At 39.0% G+C, this 15,087-nt stretch overlaps 2 protein-coding genes across 2 annotated transcripts in view; both read right to left on the bottom strand.

The window, feature by feature from the left end:
- Positions 1 to 1,009: 1,009 nt before the first annotated feature.
- LOC310986324 (protein FAM3C) lies at positions 1,010 to 3,726 on the bottom strand (the record flags this gene model as incomplete). Its single annotated transcript, XM_083972172.1, has 9 exons — positions 1,010 to 1,120; positions 1,260 to 1,386; positions 1,470 to 1,554; positions 1,669 to 1,710; positions 2,925 to 2,983; positions 3,076 to 3,211; positions 3,380 to 3,421; positions 3,532 to 3,630; positions 3,714 to 3,726. The coding sequence occupies 9 exons, from the start codon at positions 3,724 to 3,726 to the stop codon at positions 1,010 to 1,012; spliced, it is 714 nt and encodes a 237-aa protein (XP_083828298.1).
- Positions 3,727 to 9,751: 6,025 nt separating this feature from the next.
- cfap20dc (CFAP20 domain containing) overlaps positions 9,752 to 15,087 on the bottom strand; it is a gene marked incomplete at both ends in the record, with an annotated part of 46,965 nt that continues 41,629 nt past the window's right edge. Inside the window, 4 exons of the mRNA XM_083972173.1 lie at positions 9,752 to 9,766; positions 9,892 to 10,003; positions 11,186 to 11,292; positions 12,457 to 12,501. Coding sequence (XP_083828299.1) covers positions 9,752 to 9,766; positions 9,892 to 10,003; positions 11,186 to 11,292; positions 12,457 to 12,501 — 279 coding nt within the window. The remainder of the gene's footprint in view (positions 9,767 to 9,891; positions 10,004 to 11,185; positions 11,293 to 12,456; positions 12,502 to 15,087) is intronic.

Consider the following 15,087-nt stretch of genomic DNA (forward strand, 5'->3'; position numbering starts at 1 on the left):
AATATTTTGTACTTTTTACGTGTACATTAGTCCATCTGCATCGCACTTATTAAATCACCCCCTGCCACTGTTTCATATGTTTCTCTTTTTTTCATTTAACATATTCCATTAACAGTATTTAGTCATGTTAAGTCACATCATGAAGTAACCAAAATCACACACACACACACACACACATACACACACACACACACACACACACACACACACACACACACACACACACACACACACACACACACACACACACACACACACATTTGAAATATTTATTTATGCCCACATAAAGAAAAGTACAAGGGTTCCTGCACAAGGGACATAAATACTGCCAGTGCAGTTGACAAGTTGACAATAGGAGTCAGTCAGATACACAGCGCCTGGGCGGCTGAACACAGTTACATATATGATGACCTACAGGTCAGATAGAAAGCAGACATCATTCAAGGATACAGAAAACATCTCCTCCATACTGAGCGGCTTCCAATAATAGCCGATACTGAGCAGTACCTCGCTAACTGTTTATCTCTAGGCCATCTGAAGGCCCCTCACAACCAACTTGTCCCAGACTACCAAATATACAAACTAAAAGTTTACATTTGTAGTCTAGCTGAGAGCTGATCTGCTTCAGCTGCTGATATTTTAGCACTTTGATTAGAAAGGCCTCTTCAAGGCTGTAATCAAAGGTACAGCCGACCTCCAGAATGAACACCTCTGTGATTTTCATTAACAATAACAACAGCACACGCACGCACGCACGCACGCACGCACGCACGCACACACACACACACACACACACACACACACACACACACACACACACACACACACATAGTTTTTATAATACCGGTATACAACTTTACAGTTTAACAATTTCTCACAGCAGACAGAGGAAGACCATACAACACAGTTTTCAGTTGAAGGTCTTTAAGCATTTTTACATAGACATTTACAGGCTCACAGGTCATTAGAACAGACATTTAGTCCAAGTGATTTCCTGCAATCCATTGCATCAGTTTGAATCTAGAGGTTCTTCGCCGCCGTTTCTTGGGAGGCAGCCGTTCACCTCCACCATATCCGGCCATCCTTCATAAACGTTGCTGTTTACATCATTAGCTAGATGCTGTCAGGTGAAAAGGGGAGAAGGCATTTCATTTCCCATCAGTTGTCATGCCTTTTCACTTCTGGCATTTTTAAAAATAGATGGTGATGCAAATCGAGAAAAAAAAGAACAAAAAAATGCTGCAAACAGGATCACTAACCTTCTCAAAGCGGCTTTTAGTGTTTGATCCAACTCTCCCTGCGAATACCCAGCTGTCTCTGGTTTTCACAGAGCTGACCAACGTGCTCCCCATTTTCACAAACATCTCCTTTACTTCGTCTGACAGTCTGCCACAAAAGGAACGGTGAGGGTCACAATTGTGTGATATGAAATCATTCATAGCAGTTGAATCACTGAGGGCTGGACTTACTTTGGTGCCACATCATCATATGATGCAACCAAAACAATGGTGCCAGGTTTGAGCTCCTTCAGGTATTTCAGTGTGTCCTCTGGACCTTTTGTAGAGTGATTAAGAATAAGAATTATAATGAAAACACCATCATTTCAATACACTTCAGTTAAAAAGATTGAAATATAAAAACCAACTAACAACAACAAATAAGACTTACTTCCTACAAGAAACCCAAATTTTTCCACAGCTCCAGTTTTACCTGAGAATGAAAACAAAAATATCTTAAGGTTATAGCTGTTTGGGAGCTTTGATCATTAGATGAAGTAACGATTAATCCATCAATCGCTGGTAAAAAGAAAAAAAAAACCTACTGGTTATTTCTCCAACCAATCAGAGAACTTGTTACATCCCTCAGCCAGTTGGGATTGTTTACCTGGTTTGACCAGCACTGATGTCTCTGTGTACACAGAGAGGCTGAATGGCTCAGTTAATCAAAAAGCTAATGAGCAACTAGAAGAAAAAAAATCTAAATTGAAGAGGAAATCCACACATGTTTTCCCTTTAAAAAAAAAAAAGCATTCTATTTTTCAAATTATTTATTCATGAATAAATTCATGTTTTTACAATGCTTTTTTGTAAATCAATTTTAAATATTCAGTAGGCTATTTAATCATGGATAAATAACGGATTCATATGTTATGAATTTAAAATGAAATTAAGATGCTTATTTTTCCTGTGACATCATTTGTCCTCCATACTCTTGTGAGCTTCTTTTTTGTTTACAAAGACGAATTGTTGAAGTGCAGGTTCTGTCACAGTCACAGAACTATGTGAATATAGATCCAGGAGATTTTAAAGTAGGTAGTCACACAGCTTTCTTAGTGGGTGTGTAGCCTGGTAAAACTACAACACTGCTGTCAATGGCCAGAATCTGATTCCACTATGCTACAGAAGAGGATTACGGCCACTGTAAAAAGTCTGAGTCAGAATTCTGACTTTTTTGTCAGAATTCACACTTTAAACTCAGAATTTTGAGATTAAAGTTGGAATTCTGATTTTAATGTGGTTTAATCTCAGAATTTTGAGAAGAAGGTCAGAATTCTGGCCTTTTCTCAGAATTCTGACTTTAAACTGTCAGAATTTTGAGATTAAAGTGAGAATTCTGAAATCTCTCTCTCTCAATTCTTTTTTTTTACAGTGGCATTAATCCTCTTCCGTACATACTCAGAATTACAGGAGTCAGATTTTTCTGGACGAAAACGAGGACTCTGAGTAGAGAAGTCAGATTCTGGTGGGGAGTTGGAAAATTCGACCACACCTGTTTCATTAGAGTGAAAATGCGCCAGGACGCACCGACAGTGCACCAACCACGCCCCCTTGGAGCAAGTTTTTTCTTTTCTTTTTTTTTACCACACACTGTGTTTTATCAGATCTACTGTACTGCTGGGAAGAGTACTGGAATATTTTACTCACCATTAATTGCCACAATGTTCAGTCCTAGTGCAATGTTATTCAGCGTGTGGCTCATGATGCTAAGGAGACAGAACAGAGAGCTTTAGTTTCCCTTCGCAGTCTTCATCCTCCTTATGTTTGTAAATGTTGGTACCGGGACAGTGACACATACACTTTGTCATCGAAACAGATCTTCGGGCCGACAATATTAGCTGTTCCACTCCTGATGTGTATTGTAAAGTCATCATATGAGCACGCTGAGGACACGCCGCACTTCGGCTTAGGTATATGTGTATCTGCCTTCGAGTCTGAAAGTGCAGATAAGAGACAGACTCAAGAAATAAGCCTATATTGCAGGAGAGTGATCACATGCACATTGTTGTGTTAGTGTGTGTATGTGAAATGTTAGTTCTGGGTGAGAATTTTAACTTGAGAGAAAATGACTATAGGCTGAATACTGAACATGTGTGACTCACCCCTTATAAATGGTAGTTTCTTTGGATCTAGACCATAGTATGCTGAAAAGAAAGAGAGGAGACAGTAGAATGTCATATTGACCAGAATATGAATGAGAAGACATAACTAAAGGATTTAAGATCTAATGAGAGGGGAGAAAACAAGATCTCACCAAGAACACTGGTTGTTCTCCTCTGTACATCAAATAGATTCGTGGAGATCATCCAGGTTATAAAGACCACAGCAAACACAGCCGCAACGTACACAACAGCTGTGGACCACAAAGAGATTAGAGACAAATATATCCATATATTTGTCTACACAGTATAATTATAGGCTATAGTAAAATCTCACCTTGTTGTTTCATATCTGCAACACCCACGAGACCTGCTGTCAGATCTTAAAAGGAAGAGCTCTGAAATCCACCTTAAGTCAACGGCAAACACATATCACACATCTGTGGACATGTGCCTAATTGTTACCTAGCTTTAAAACTTGTGGGTGAGGCCTGGTTATGTTAAATATGTGGCTATGTGAAGAAAAAAAAAAGAGGACGTGGCATGTGGATGCACACGCCCACTGTGGATTGACAGATCCTGCTGCTCTGGTCTGTGAATCCAGACGGGCTGGTATAAAACAGATACTAGGTAGGGAACAAAGGAAGGTCACAAACTGCACAGCCTGTTTGACGAGTGTGTAAACACACAGCTGGAGTGTAGTGTGTATAGCCTACTGTATGTGTGTGGTGGTGGTGGTGGTGGTGGGGGGTCTTACTTCCAGTTGTAGAGATGAGAAGATAAAAGCCATGTCATGTTTTAGACTTTTTGTATCTATTTTTCACTTTCTGTTAATGGAAATCAGGATTTTGCTGAAAAGCTGCATTAATAGACAAATGTGTATTTCTGTTGCAGGTGTCAAATTACTGTATGGCATTCACAAAGCAAGGAATTGAAAAGTTGTACAAGTATGTCTCAGTTTAAGAAAATGTTTAAAAAAGAAAAGATAAGCGTCTACAAAAAAGAAGAAGGAGAAAGAGAAAAAGAAGGGGGAAAAAAAGAAAAGATAGATAGACAAGTGGTGTCCGCTGCTATTTTGTTTGTTTTCTTGTCACTACTATGTTTCATCATCTTTAATATTTTGAAATAGAGTATAATATTGGTGTTGAAGTAAGCCAATGTAATTATAGTAACAGAGAGGGGCAGATATTATAAGTTTTCTTCATCCTGCTCCTTTTCATTCATGGTGACAATGTGTACATTATGTAAATATGTACAACCACATGAAGAATGTATAGCATGAATGGAATAAATCAAAATGAAATGAAATAAACATTAACATGAAAGATAATGACAGAAAAAGACTAAAATGGTCAACACATAAAGCATTTAGATCTGACGGCTATGGGGAATAGTTTTCACAATGCATGGTGGTAAGTGAGATTTGATTGGACGCCGGTGTGGAGGACCCAGGTGGAGGTCATCTGTACCAAAGGAGCCTACAGCAGAGGCTCAGAACCTTTGGTGTGACCCAGGAAATGGATTTCAGCATAGTTTAGAAAGTTGAGAGTCCAGGTCAAAGCCCAGATCCACAGACTAATACAGAAGATTATGGAAGTCCACCGACATCCCAGTCTGCAAGATATTTTTCAAACAAACCAAACCAAGCACAGGATGGAACTCATCTCAGAGCCAGCTCTGAACATCAGCCCCTCCCCCTAAACAAGCACAACTGGTTCAAACACTCTCTTGTCCCCCTGTCCATTAAAGTCCTCAACACCACCGAGGCTGGAATGTGGAGACACCATTTACTGTTTAGTGTTTCTCATCACAGTATTACTGTAAATGTGTATCTGTTGTGATATGATGATGTGAATAGGCATGTGCAATCCAACCAAGGATAGATAGATAGATAGATAGATAGATAGATAGATAGATAGATAGATAGATAGATAGATAGATAGATAGATAGATAGATAGATAGATAGATAGATAGATAGATAGATAGATAGATAGATAGATAGATAGATAGATAGATAGATAGATAAATAGATAGATACTATCCTATACTGGGAGTAGTATATTATCAATATTTGCATTTGAGGTGTACAAATCAAAATGTAAGTAATTCAATATTAAATATTAGTATAGTCAGAATGTCTCTATCACAAGACAGCTGTTTTGGAGTCAGTGCCTATATGTGTGGCCATGTTTCAACATTTAAACCACAGGAGAAGAAAAGGATGGCAAATTTAAGGAAAAAGCAGCACTGAATTTGTTTGGCCACCACAAACCTTCAGAACAGCTTGACGCTCCACTCTCATTGTCTATTTCCTCATTGTTGTTTTTTTACACGTCAGTTGAAAATGTCTCATAGGTCTAATCACGGAGCCGCCTTTTGTTAAATACACAAATCTAGTTTTGTTTTTTTTGCACGTTATACTCCTCCACATTTCCTTTACCTTGTCACCTGTTTGTAAATTCATTTCTAAAGCCTTTTACAATGTGCCTCTCATCCACCAGTTTGCACACAGGTGAAGGGAGGTCATCATGCAAATGAGGCCACAGGTGAGCTTTGTAGCTCAGTGTCTCATGCAAGGACAGTTAACATACTGAAGGGAGGAGTCGGTGATTAAAAAAATCCTGTCTTACTTGCTGACCAACAGCTCACAAAACAAACTGAACTAATCTCACTGAAACTATCACGAGGCGATTCTCACTCTATTGCAGGAGGAGCCCCTGTTGCACCGGAGGGCAGACACTCGCTTTGCCTGGTTGACAACCCGGCTTTGATTTAGATATAATTGGAATATGAGAAAAAAATATAAAGCACAGGACTTTGAAGAAGATTACTGTTTACAGTGGCTTTGTGCACTCAAAGTCAATGTTGCTTAGATACACTTAATGTCATGAAATCCTCTTTCCCCACGTGACATCTGAGGAATGTTGGATCAAACAAAAAGAGAGAAAAAGATAATACGCACCAATAGGGAAGCAGTTTTTGCCTCTCTGTTGATGAGGAATCTTTAATACAGTCAACATGTGTTGAGTCTGATACAACGGTCTGCCTCATGAGGAATTAAGATCTGTATGTTCTGTGCTATGTTTGAAGGCTGCAGGACCAGTTGGACAAGGCTGTAATTGTGGTGCAGTTGAACGGTATGTTATTTTATATTGAGAGAAAATTATATCATTTCACCCTATTTATATCAATGTCGGTTTAATAACAGAATCACACATCAGTGCACAACTGAACTGTATTACATTAGTTACACGTGGATATACATTATAAACTGGTTAAATACAAGCCTGGGGACTCACATTATTACAGTAGAGCAGAGGTCTTCAACAGGGGGTCTGCAGAGGTACTGCAAGGGGGGTGGGGGGTGTGTGTGTGTGAAATATTTGGTTAAAATTACTTTAAAATAATAACACAAATCTTTCAAATATTAATAATAATAGCTCAGTATTGTATGTAAGATAACACATGCCACCACTCATTTCTATTTCCACATTTCTGTTTAATATAAAATCAATTAAAAACAATTTGAATAGCTTGTATGCATGATTCTCATGCAATTAACAGAAATTGTTAATATTGGCATTGGTAATTTAAAATAAAATCATCAATATTTGAACCTTATTTGAATAGCTTATGCACAATAACAATGGATGTTTATGCATGGCACTCAGCCCAGTTTAATATTAACCTTCGTCTTGTGTTAGCTTTCTGCTACTACCTTGTGTTAGGGTCGCTTTTGACCCGTGTCTCAAATCAGCTGTAAAATATCACACACACACACACACAAAAAAAATCATCCAATTTGTTTTTCTTCTCTTGGTTACATTGTTAGGCTGCCTTATCCATGAAGATGTTGGTTTTAGTATTTCTGGTGTGGGCCCCTGGGCCTTTTTTGCCAGTATACCAACCTTCCTCTTGTCAGCTTTCTGCTACCATCTCTTGTGTTAGGATCGACCCAAGTCTTAAATCAGCTGTAACACACACTAAAAACAATTATTATTATCTCATCTCTTGGTTACGTTGTTAGGCTTCCTTATCCATTAAAAGCTTGGTTTTGCACTTATGATTTCAGTTTTAACTCTTATTATTGTTCTTATCATTATAACCGGGTCAAAACTGACCCTAAAAACACAAATGTCGTAGTTTTAACCAGAGCATTTTAGAATTTTGTGAATTTTTTAAAAATATTTTTTTTATTTTGTTTAAATATAGGTTCCTGACAAAGTCAAAAAGCCATGATGGTCAGTGGGGCCTGAACACAAGAGGAAGGTTAAACAGTTTTTATACAATACACATCTCTCTCCATCATTTTGGGTCCTTGGTCTGAAACACATTGAAGACCCCTGCAGTAAAGGATTAGGGCTTCCAAGTCCCTACACGGTGTAATACCAAAGAGCAGCAGCAGAGGGCGTGTGTGTACCATTCACTGGCCAGTAACAACATGAAGCTCTCAGAGATGCTTCCTGTGACAGTGCAGGAATAAAACACCCATGTTGTGTGGTGCTGTTGCAAACAACATGTCTGTTCACTGTGACAGGAATACCAACGCACACCTCGTTTCGAATGGCTTAACAGACTCCCCTTTCATCTGTCATAGAGAACTGAACAGTGTCGTTATCAATTGTAACAGTTGTGGATTTTCTTCCTAGTTAGCGCCGGTTTTCCTTCGGCAAGACACAGAGGGAGTGAATCAAAGACTATCCCAACACATCAGTCAGTGCACAGGAGGAATTTATTTAGCAGCCTTCATGCATATTTCTCAAAAGAACAACACTTAAGATGATACACACACAAATCACCAGCAACACTCACACCACCATCGGAAACAGTGAAGCAAACACTTATATTAGATATTTGCTCAATTTTGAATAATACTTGGAACTTAAAGCTGATAACAAGAAGAGACTGCTGACACCAGGCTGCCATCACCGCATCATTTGTTAATCATACACTACAATAATTAAAAGAGAAACCCTGATTCCGGATGATGAATGATTAATCAGTTTGAGCCGTCTCTAGCATCCTGTGACACATGATAACGGCTCCCTAGCAGAGGTGGAGTGGTTGTTTTCTCTTGTTGTTGTGTTGTGCAGGTAAATGCCATCGTCAGAGCATGTCACAGAAGGTTATACAGCGGACTCTGGATTCTAAAAAAGCGTTTTTTTTTAAGTGGGTTAATGTGAGCATGAAAAGGGAAATAGATTTCAAAGGGAACAGGCCAGCTGGTAGATAGCTGCGCCTTAGTGCAAACTATTTTTAGCTGCTAGTCAGTTAGGGTGTTTGAAATATCTGAAATGTCAAATCTCCATGTGATGCTTGGTAGCATCCACGTGTTTTCAGAACGCCTGGATAATGTTATATACTCTGGTGTGTTCCCTCCCAGCCTGATCAATATTATATAACATTGGAGGGAGGCAATACATGGTTTTAATGCAACAAGTGCCGATTAACATTGCTACACTGATAGTGATGTAATGCTGCAGTGAAACTTTTTGTTTTGGTTTATGAGTTTGAGGTATGTTTAACCCCTTTTTTTTAGCAAATTCTCACCCTGTTGTTGCAACATTTTTACCTGGCGACGGCTTTGTTTCAATCTGTATATTGTTGGGTTTCATTTGCTTCCTGTGCCTAGATGATTGTTTACATGTCAAAGTAGGTTTTGTGTGACGGATTTAGAACAGTGGGTTGATTCTCAGTGGGATCAGCAGTCTTTTCAACCAGTCCCTTCAGTAGGTGTTTATACTGAAATTGTAGCTTCATGTAGCTTTTAAGTCAGTGTATACCATGTGTTGTGTACATGTAAATTAAATTAGAAATCGAATAAAATAAAAGTCTTTGGAGGTGTTGGAGACGTTGGAAGACTTCTCAGAGGTAGTTTGAAAAAAAGAAGAAGAAAAAAAAATAGGTCCAGGTAGATGCAGCAGAGATATCCTGAAGTTGGATCCTCCATTTCCCAGGATGAAAGTCTCTTTTCATGGGTCTGTGTAAAACCTCAATGTGTAATTGCTGAGTGTTCTTCTAAGGGCGTCGGTGACAATACAGATTGAGATCAATAATTCCCAATTAAGCATAAAGAGATAACTATACTCAAGATAACAAGAATTTAAACCAGGCAATCAATGTAAATCCCAGAATAATCCACATTGGGTCGCAACTATTTATTAATTGATTCATAGATCAACAGAAATAACCGTTTTGATATTTGAATAATCATTTATCCCATCTTCTCAAAAGTGTGAATTTGCATTTTTTTTCCTTTGCAATTTAGAGGGTTAGCCTGAATGCAGCAAATGATCAGTCAAATAAAATGATTAGTTAATCACAGCCGCTAAATCACAAACTCTATCCACGATCAACTCCGTTTGTCCTGAGGTTCACTCCAGAAGATCCTGTCACGAGAAAGAGGGGAGACAGAACACACATGACACGTGAGGTGCTGAGGAGGGTTACAGGTGTGTCAGCTCGGAGACGGCAGCGAAAAGCTACAAGCAGGAAAAACCAGGAAAGCACTGACCTCGTCCGATTCCTCTCCCACCGTGCACAGCCCCCTGTCGCCATCCTCATCTGTCACAGCTGAACCCTGATCCTCCATCCGCCTCAGCAGCGAGTATCTGTATGTCGCCTCGCTGAAAGTGAAGTGACATGACAGACCAGGGGTGACGGGTTCCCACCGCACAGAGGATTTTAAAATGCATCTGATTAATTTTACGGTGGCCGGGAGGTGCAAACCAACATTTCAAATTTACAAATGACATCAATCGTTGATGTCATTTGTAAATTTGTTTCGCGTCCTGTTAATTTGTTTTCTTTGCTGGAGGATTGTTTACATGTCAAAGTAGGTTTTGTGTGACGAATTCAGAACAGTGGGTTGTTGATTCTCAGTGGGATCAGCAGTCTTTTCAAGCAGTCCCTTCAGTAGGTGTTTATACTGAAAATGTAGCTTCATGTAGCTTTTAAATCAGTGTATACCATGTGTTGTGTACATTTAAATTACATAACAAAAAGAAATTAACAGAAACAAATTAACAGGACGCAAAAACAAATTTAGAAATTAATTTTAATTTCTTTTGGTAATGTCATTTTGTTTTATATGTAAAAATGTAAAAAGAAAATGTAAAAAATGTAAAAAAAATGTAAAAAAAATGTTGTAAATTTGTTTCGTGCCCTTTTTTTTTACATTTTGGAAAATATTTTTTACATATCATAAAACAAAAGGACATTATCAAAAGCAATGAACAGAAACAAATTAACAGGACGCAAAACAAATTTACAAATGACATCAACCACAAAAGGGAACATAGCTACTGTACCAAATCCAGAGCTGACCTGGAAGTGATAACGGGAGCGGCCAGTTTGAGTTGTTGTCATTGTCAATCAAGTTCATGGTGATGTTTTGTCGGTTTTATATCGCAGAGAAAAGAAAGGACAACTCCTCTACAAACACCAAGATGAAGGCCACCAGACCAGACCACATTGATCGCTGTCCATTGGGTCACCATGAACTTGATTGGCGACAACAACAACAACTCAATTTGGCCGCTCCCATTATCCCTTCCAGGTCAACTCTGGATTTAGTACGTTGCTTTTCCGGTTGGTAAATTTGTCTTGGTGCTTGTTAAAGTGTTTTGTGTCTTGTTAATTTGTTTTCTGAAATGTAAATGTGTTTCTAGACTTGTAAACGTGTTATGAAGTAATTTTGTTTTCTGATATGTAAAAATGTTTTCCAAAATGTAAATTTGTCTCAAGTTTTGTAAAAGTGTTTCACATTTTGCAATTTTGTTTTGCACCGATCGATGAGGTTTGCTTACTTGACTGGGAAGCAATATTTTCGGATGATCAACACGAGAGCTGCCACCGCCACCGCTGAGGCGAAGATGACTGATGCAATAATCCCGGGGTGCAGCCTTAACCTGGCCTGAAAAAAAAAGAGAAAAAAAAGAGAGAGGGAGAGAGAGAGAGAAACGAATCCAATAAGCCTAACAGTGGGGTAGTTAAAGAGCCCATAAACCCAACAGCTCAGTTCATGATGTGTTGCTTAGATAAAGAGGAAATACGAGCAGCGGATATGACAGCTGAACAGCGGTGTGTTATGGATCAGAGCGGTGTACAAGCGCAAGGCTCGACAGCAGGGGTGTAAATCTCTCTCAGAGCACAAGTCTTTCTGACAATCACTGATCACTCACATTAGAATTGTGATCACAAGCCTATAAAGTCAGAGCTATTCATAGGATCATAGGTAGTTTCAGGAGCAGAAGTAGAGAGCAGTACTACAGTCTCTGAAGTGATAATTAGGATTCAGGTGGAGTGTGGCTAAAAGTAACAACCTAACAGGAGCAATCACACAATAAATCAATAATCTTTTTTTTTTTTTTTTATCCCTCTGTAAAACTTTCCAATTCATTTTGATGGCACTCCTATGACTCCATCATTTCTTCCTCAGAATGTGGCACTACTTTGTTTTCAAGATGCCACACCACAGCAGGTTCCACATTCGAAAGGTATCTTAATGTGAAAACGTATCGTCTCCCACAAATCCATCAAGCACGCTCCGGATACATCATACAGTAAGTGAACTCAAACTCTAAAGCATACTCCACCTACAGTATTATTATGAATGGCACTTTCTTTGTGAGTTGATATTTTATTCCACTTGTTAACTTTCTGACCCTGAAAGTGAAGGGAGCGTGGTGAGTTGAAGGACTCCGGCTACATCTGCAAAACAGGCAGCATTGTTCAGTGAGGGGAGGATGGAGCCTGGCAACATCAAGTGTTATTTTGTGCAAAAATGTTTTCTCTTTTTCTTCTTCAGTAAGTGTGGTGTGTTTAGTTTTGCAAAGTGCAGAGGTCCCATTCATCCCTCTAAATGATGTCTACAGAACTTAAGAACTAAATAACAAGAGAATATGTCTTTTTAACTTAACCACATAAATGTCAACAGCTCTTGACTTGTTGTAGTAAACAAGAAACAAGGTTGTTATTTATCTTTTTTTTTTTTGTATTTTCATTCAATACCTCTACAAGCAGGCCTAGAGCTGGAAATCCACGGGTCTAACAGACATATGGTCTCTCATATATTTACCTGTTGTGACGACATCCTGGTGACCCTCGGAGCCTGGTTATCCAGCTTTCATCATCAAAAGAGTTCAACACAGCATAATTAATAACAAAGGCCCAAGTCGATTGGTCGATGAAGGCATTTCTATTAATTAATTACTGACCGCGACCGCAGCAGCGGGCCCAAAGCCTCCGAATGTTTACTTCCTGGTCGTCTCACCTGTCGCGGCTGACGGCGGCGGTTTCCACGCCCACTTTCACAGCACGTCACACGGTGTTTTGTGTCAGGGTCATATGATTGTGTTTGTATGTATTGTAGCCTACTGTTGTACTTTGTACGTTTTTTTTTTTTTAAAGAGAGAGAAATTAAGGCTCGTGCTTTCTGTGGAGAAGGAAAGACAGGGGAAGATTGAAACACTTTGGTAGGGCTCTCAAGTTATGACAATAGTCCCCTCATTTGTCCTCCACAAATTGAACTTCTCCAACTTTATCACATAATTCATTATTTGATGTCAAATGAATGGAGTGCTGTGCCACTTACAACCTACCCCACTACCAGGATAGGTTCGTAGGTTGTAACACAACCTGGGCTCAATTGTAACAGTGAGACTGAAAACTAAAAACCGAGACCAAACCACAAAATATGCATCAATTTAAGTTTATTGTGCATGTTCCAACAATAAAATTATTCAGTATGAACAAAAAGAACTCATTGCTGACAGTTAAATGAAGATCAGTGACAGTGGTGTGGATCCTAACATTAGAAAGCTGTCTTAAACGGATAGTTCACCCAAAATTCAAATTTCACTCATTATCTACTCAACCTCATATCGACTAAGGGCTGGGAGAATTTTCAGAGTCCTCCGTGCCTTCTCAGAGTTACGGGGGGGTCCGCGCAGCAGTATTTGTCCATATAATGGTTGTGAATGGTGCTCACTTTTCTTCGTCCAAAAAGACACACCCAAAAACATCCAAATACCTCCATACTGCTCGTCTGTAATGTCCCTCTTGTATTGAAGCCCCGACATGAGAAATTGTTCCGAAAAAAATATAAGTCTATATTTTAAGCTTGTTTGTAGCGGAAGCTCCCAGTGTCTCAGTTCTCATGTCGGGGCTTCAATACAAGAGGGACATTACAGACGAGCTGTGTGGAGGTATTTGGATGTTTTTTGGTGTGTCTTTTTGGACGAAGAAAAGTGAGCACCATTCACAACCATTATATGGACAACCATTACGGACCCCCCCGTAACTCCGAGAAGGCACGGAGGACTCTGAAAATTCTCCCTGCCCTTAGTCGACTAAAACCTACACACTTCTTCATACAGCCATGCAAATTCACATGCAATGTCAGAGAGGGAGTGGGCACACATGATATTGATCACATCCCTTATTAGTGAAAGTGATGCTGTTACAACCATCCCCGGTCTCCCCAACATCATGATTTCTTACAGGTTGGAAACACAGATTACTTCATTGGTTTTTATTAGTTTCAGAAAAACAAATCTCAATGAATTATCCAACAGAAGCCTGTAGCTCTACCTTGGATGTCTGTATGCTGTATGAAGGATGTATCTTAAGATAAAACATTCAGCTCATGCTTAGAACGCACGATTGAGATTCTGGGATCACCTCTGATGAAGCAAATAAAAATATTTTGCATGCAAAGGTCTTGTTGACATGCTTTTGTTGCTGTAAATGGAAAACACACCGTATGGGACTGTACCATTTGTGCAGTTTGTGTTTGTTGAACGCCATGTTTCATTTATAAGCTGGTTTTCTGAAATAATGAACAAATGTCTTTGATTTGCCGGGCCAGCTGAATGGTCGGCCATGGATCCAGTTGAGATATTGTTTGATTAAAACTACTGGGAATCACAATGTGATAAATGCATGTTGTTATTTTCCCCCTTTTGTTTCATTTTCTTTTCTTTCTCTTGCCTTTCATTGTGGAGCAACAATTTCATCTCAGGCTGTAAATGATGAATCAGTCTCGTATCAGCTGCTCATCAGGTGTGATCAGTGTTTTGGCAAGACTGATGAAAAGACCTGCCAGCCCCATGAGCTCTCCCGTCTGTTGTTACTGCTGGCTACATTTACAGGGTGATAAAAAAAAAAAAAACATAACAAAAAAAAAAAACATAGCCACAGGTTCATTAATGAATACACTTATTACAACAAGGGAATAAACATTCCAAGTGCCTCTTCTCTCTTTCCTTTTGCTTTTTGGGTATTAAAACACAGGTGAGCACTGCACTGCCTGACTGCTGCAGTTAATTAAAACTGAGGTAAACACAGCAAGAAGAAATCTGAACCACTACTGAATTGAATGTAATTAAACAATATATACACATGCATGAATGATGAAGTTATGATAAAGAACAAAATGGCCTCATACTGTAAAACCTATACAGAGCTAAATGTAAATGGTTGAAATGTTTTAATAAAAAGAAACTCTAGTACGGAAGCAAACTTGCATTCACTTGAAAAAAAACCTCTGTTTTTCTGAGTAATTTATCTTTCTGTTTTTCTGAGTAATATCTTTCTGACTTAAGTAACATTTCACCACTGCGGTCAAGCCAGACTCCACTTCATCATGGATCTATTAGATCTATTATCCATATCCATGATATGTATATGCCCCGCTTCGAAAAAATAC

Source organism: Trachurus trachurus (genome assembly GCF_905171665.1).
Source record: "Trachurus trachurus genome assembly, chromosome: 5".
Classification (NCBI taxonomy): domain Eukaryota; kingdom Metazoa; phylum Chordata; class Actinopteri; order Carangiformes; family Carangidae; genus Trachurus; species Trachurus trachurus.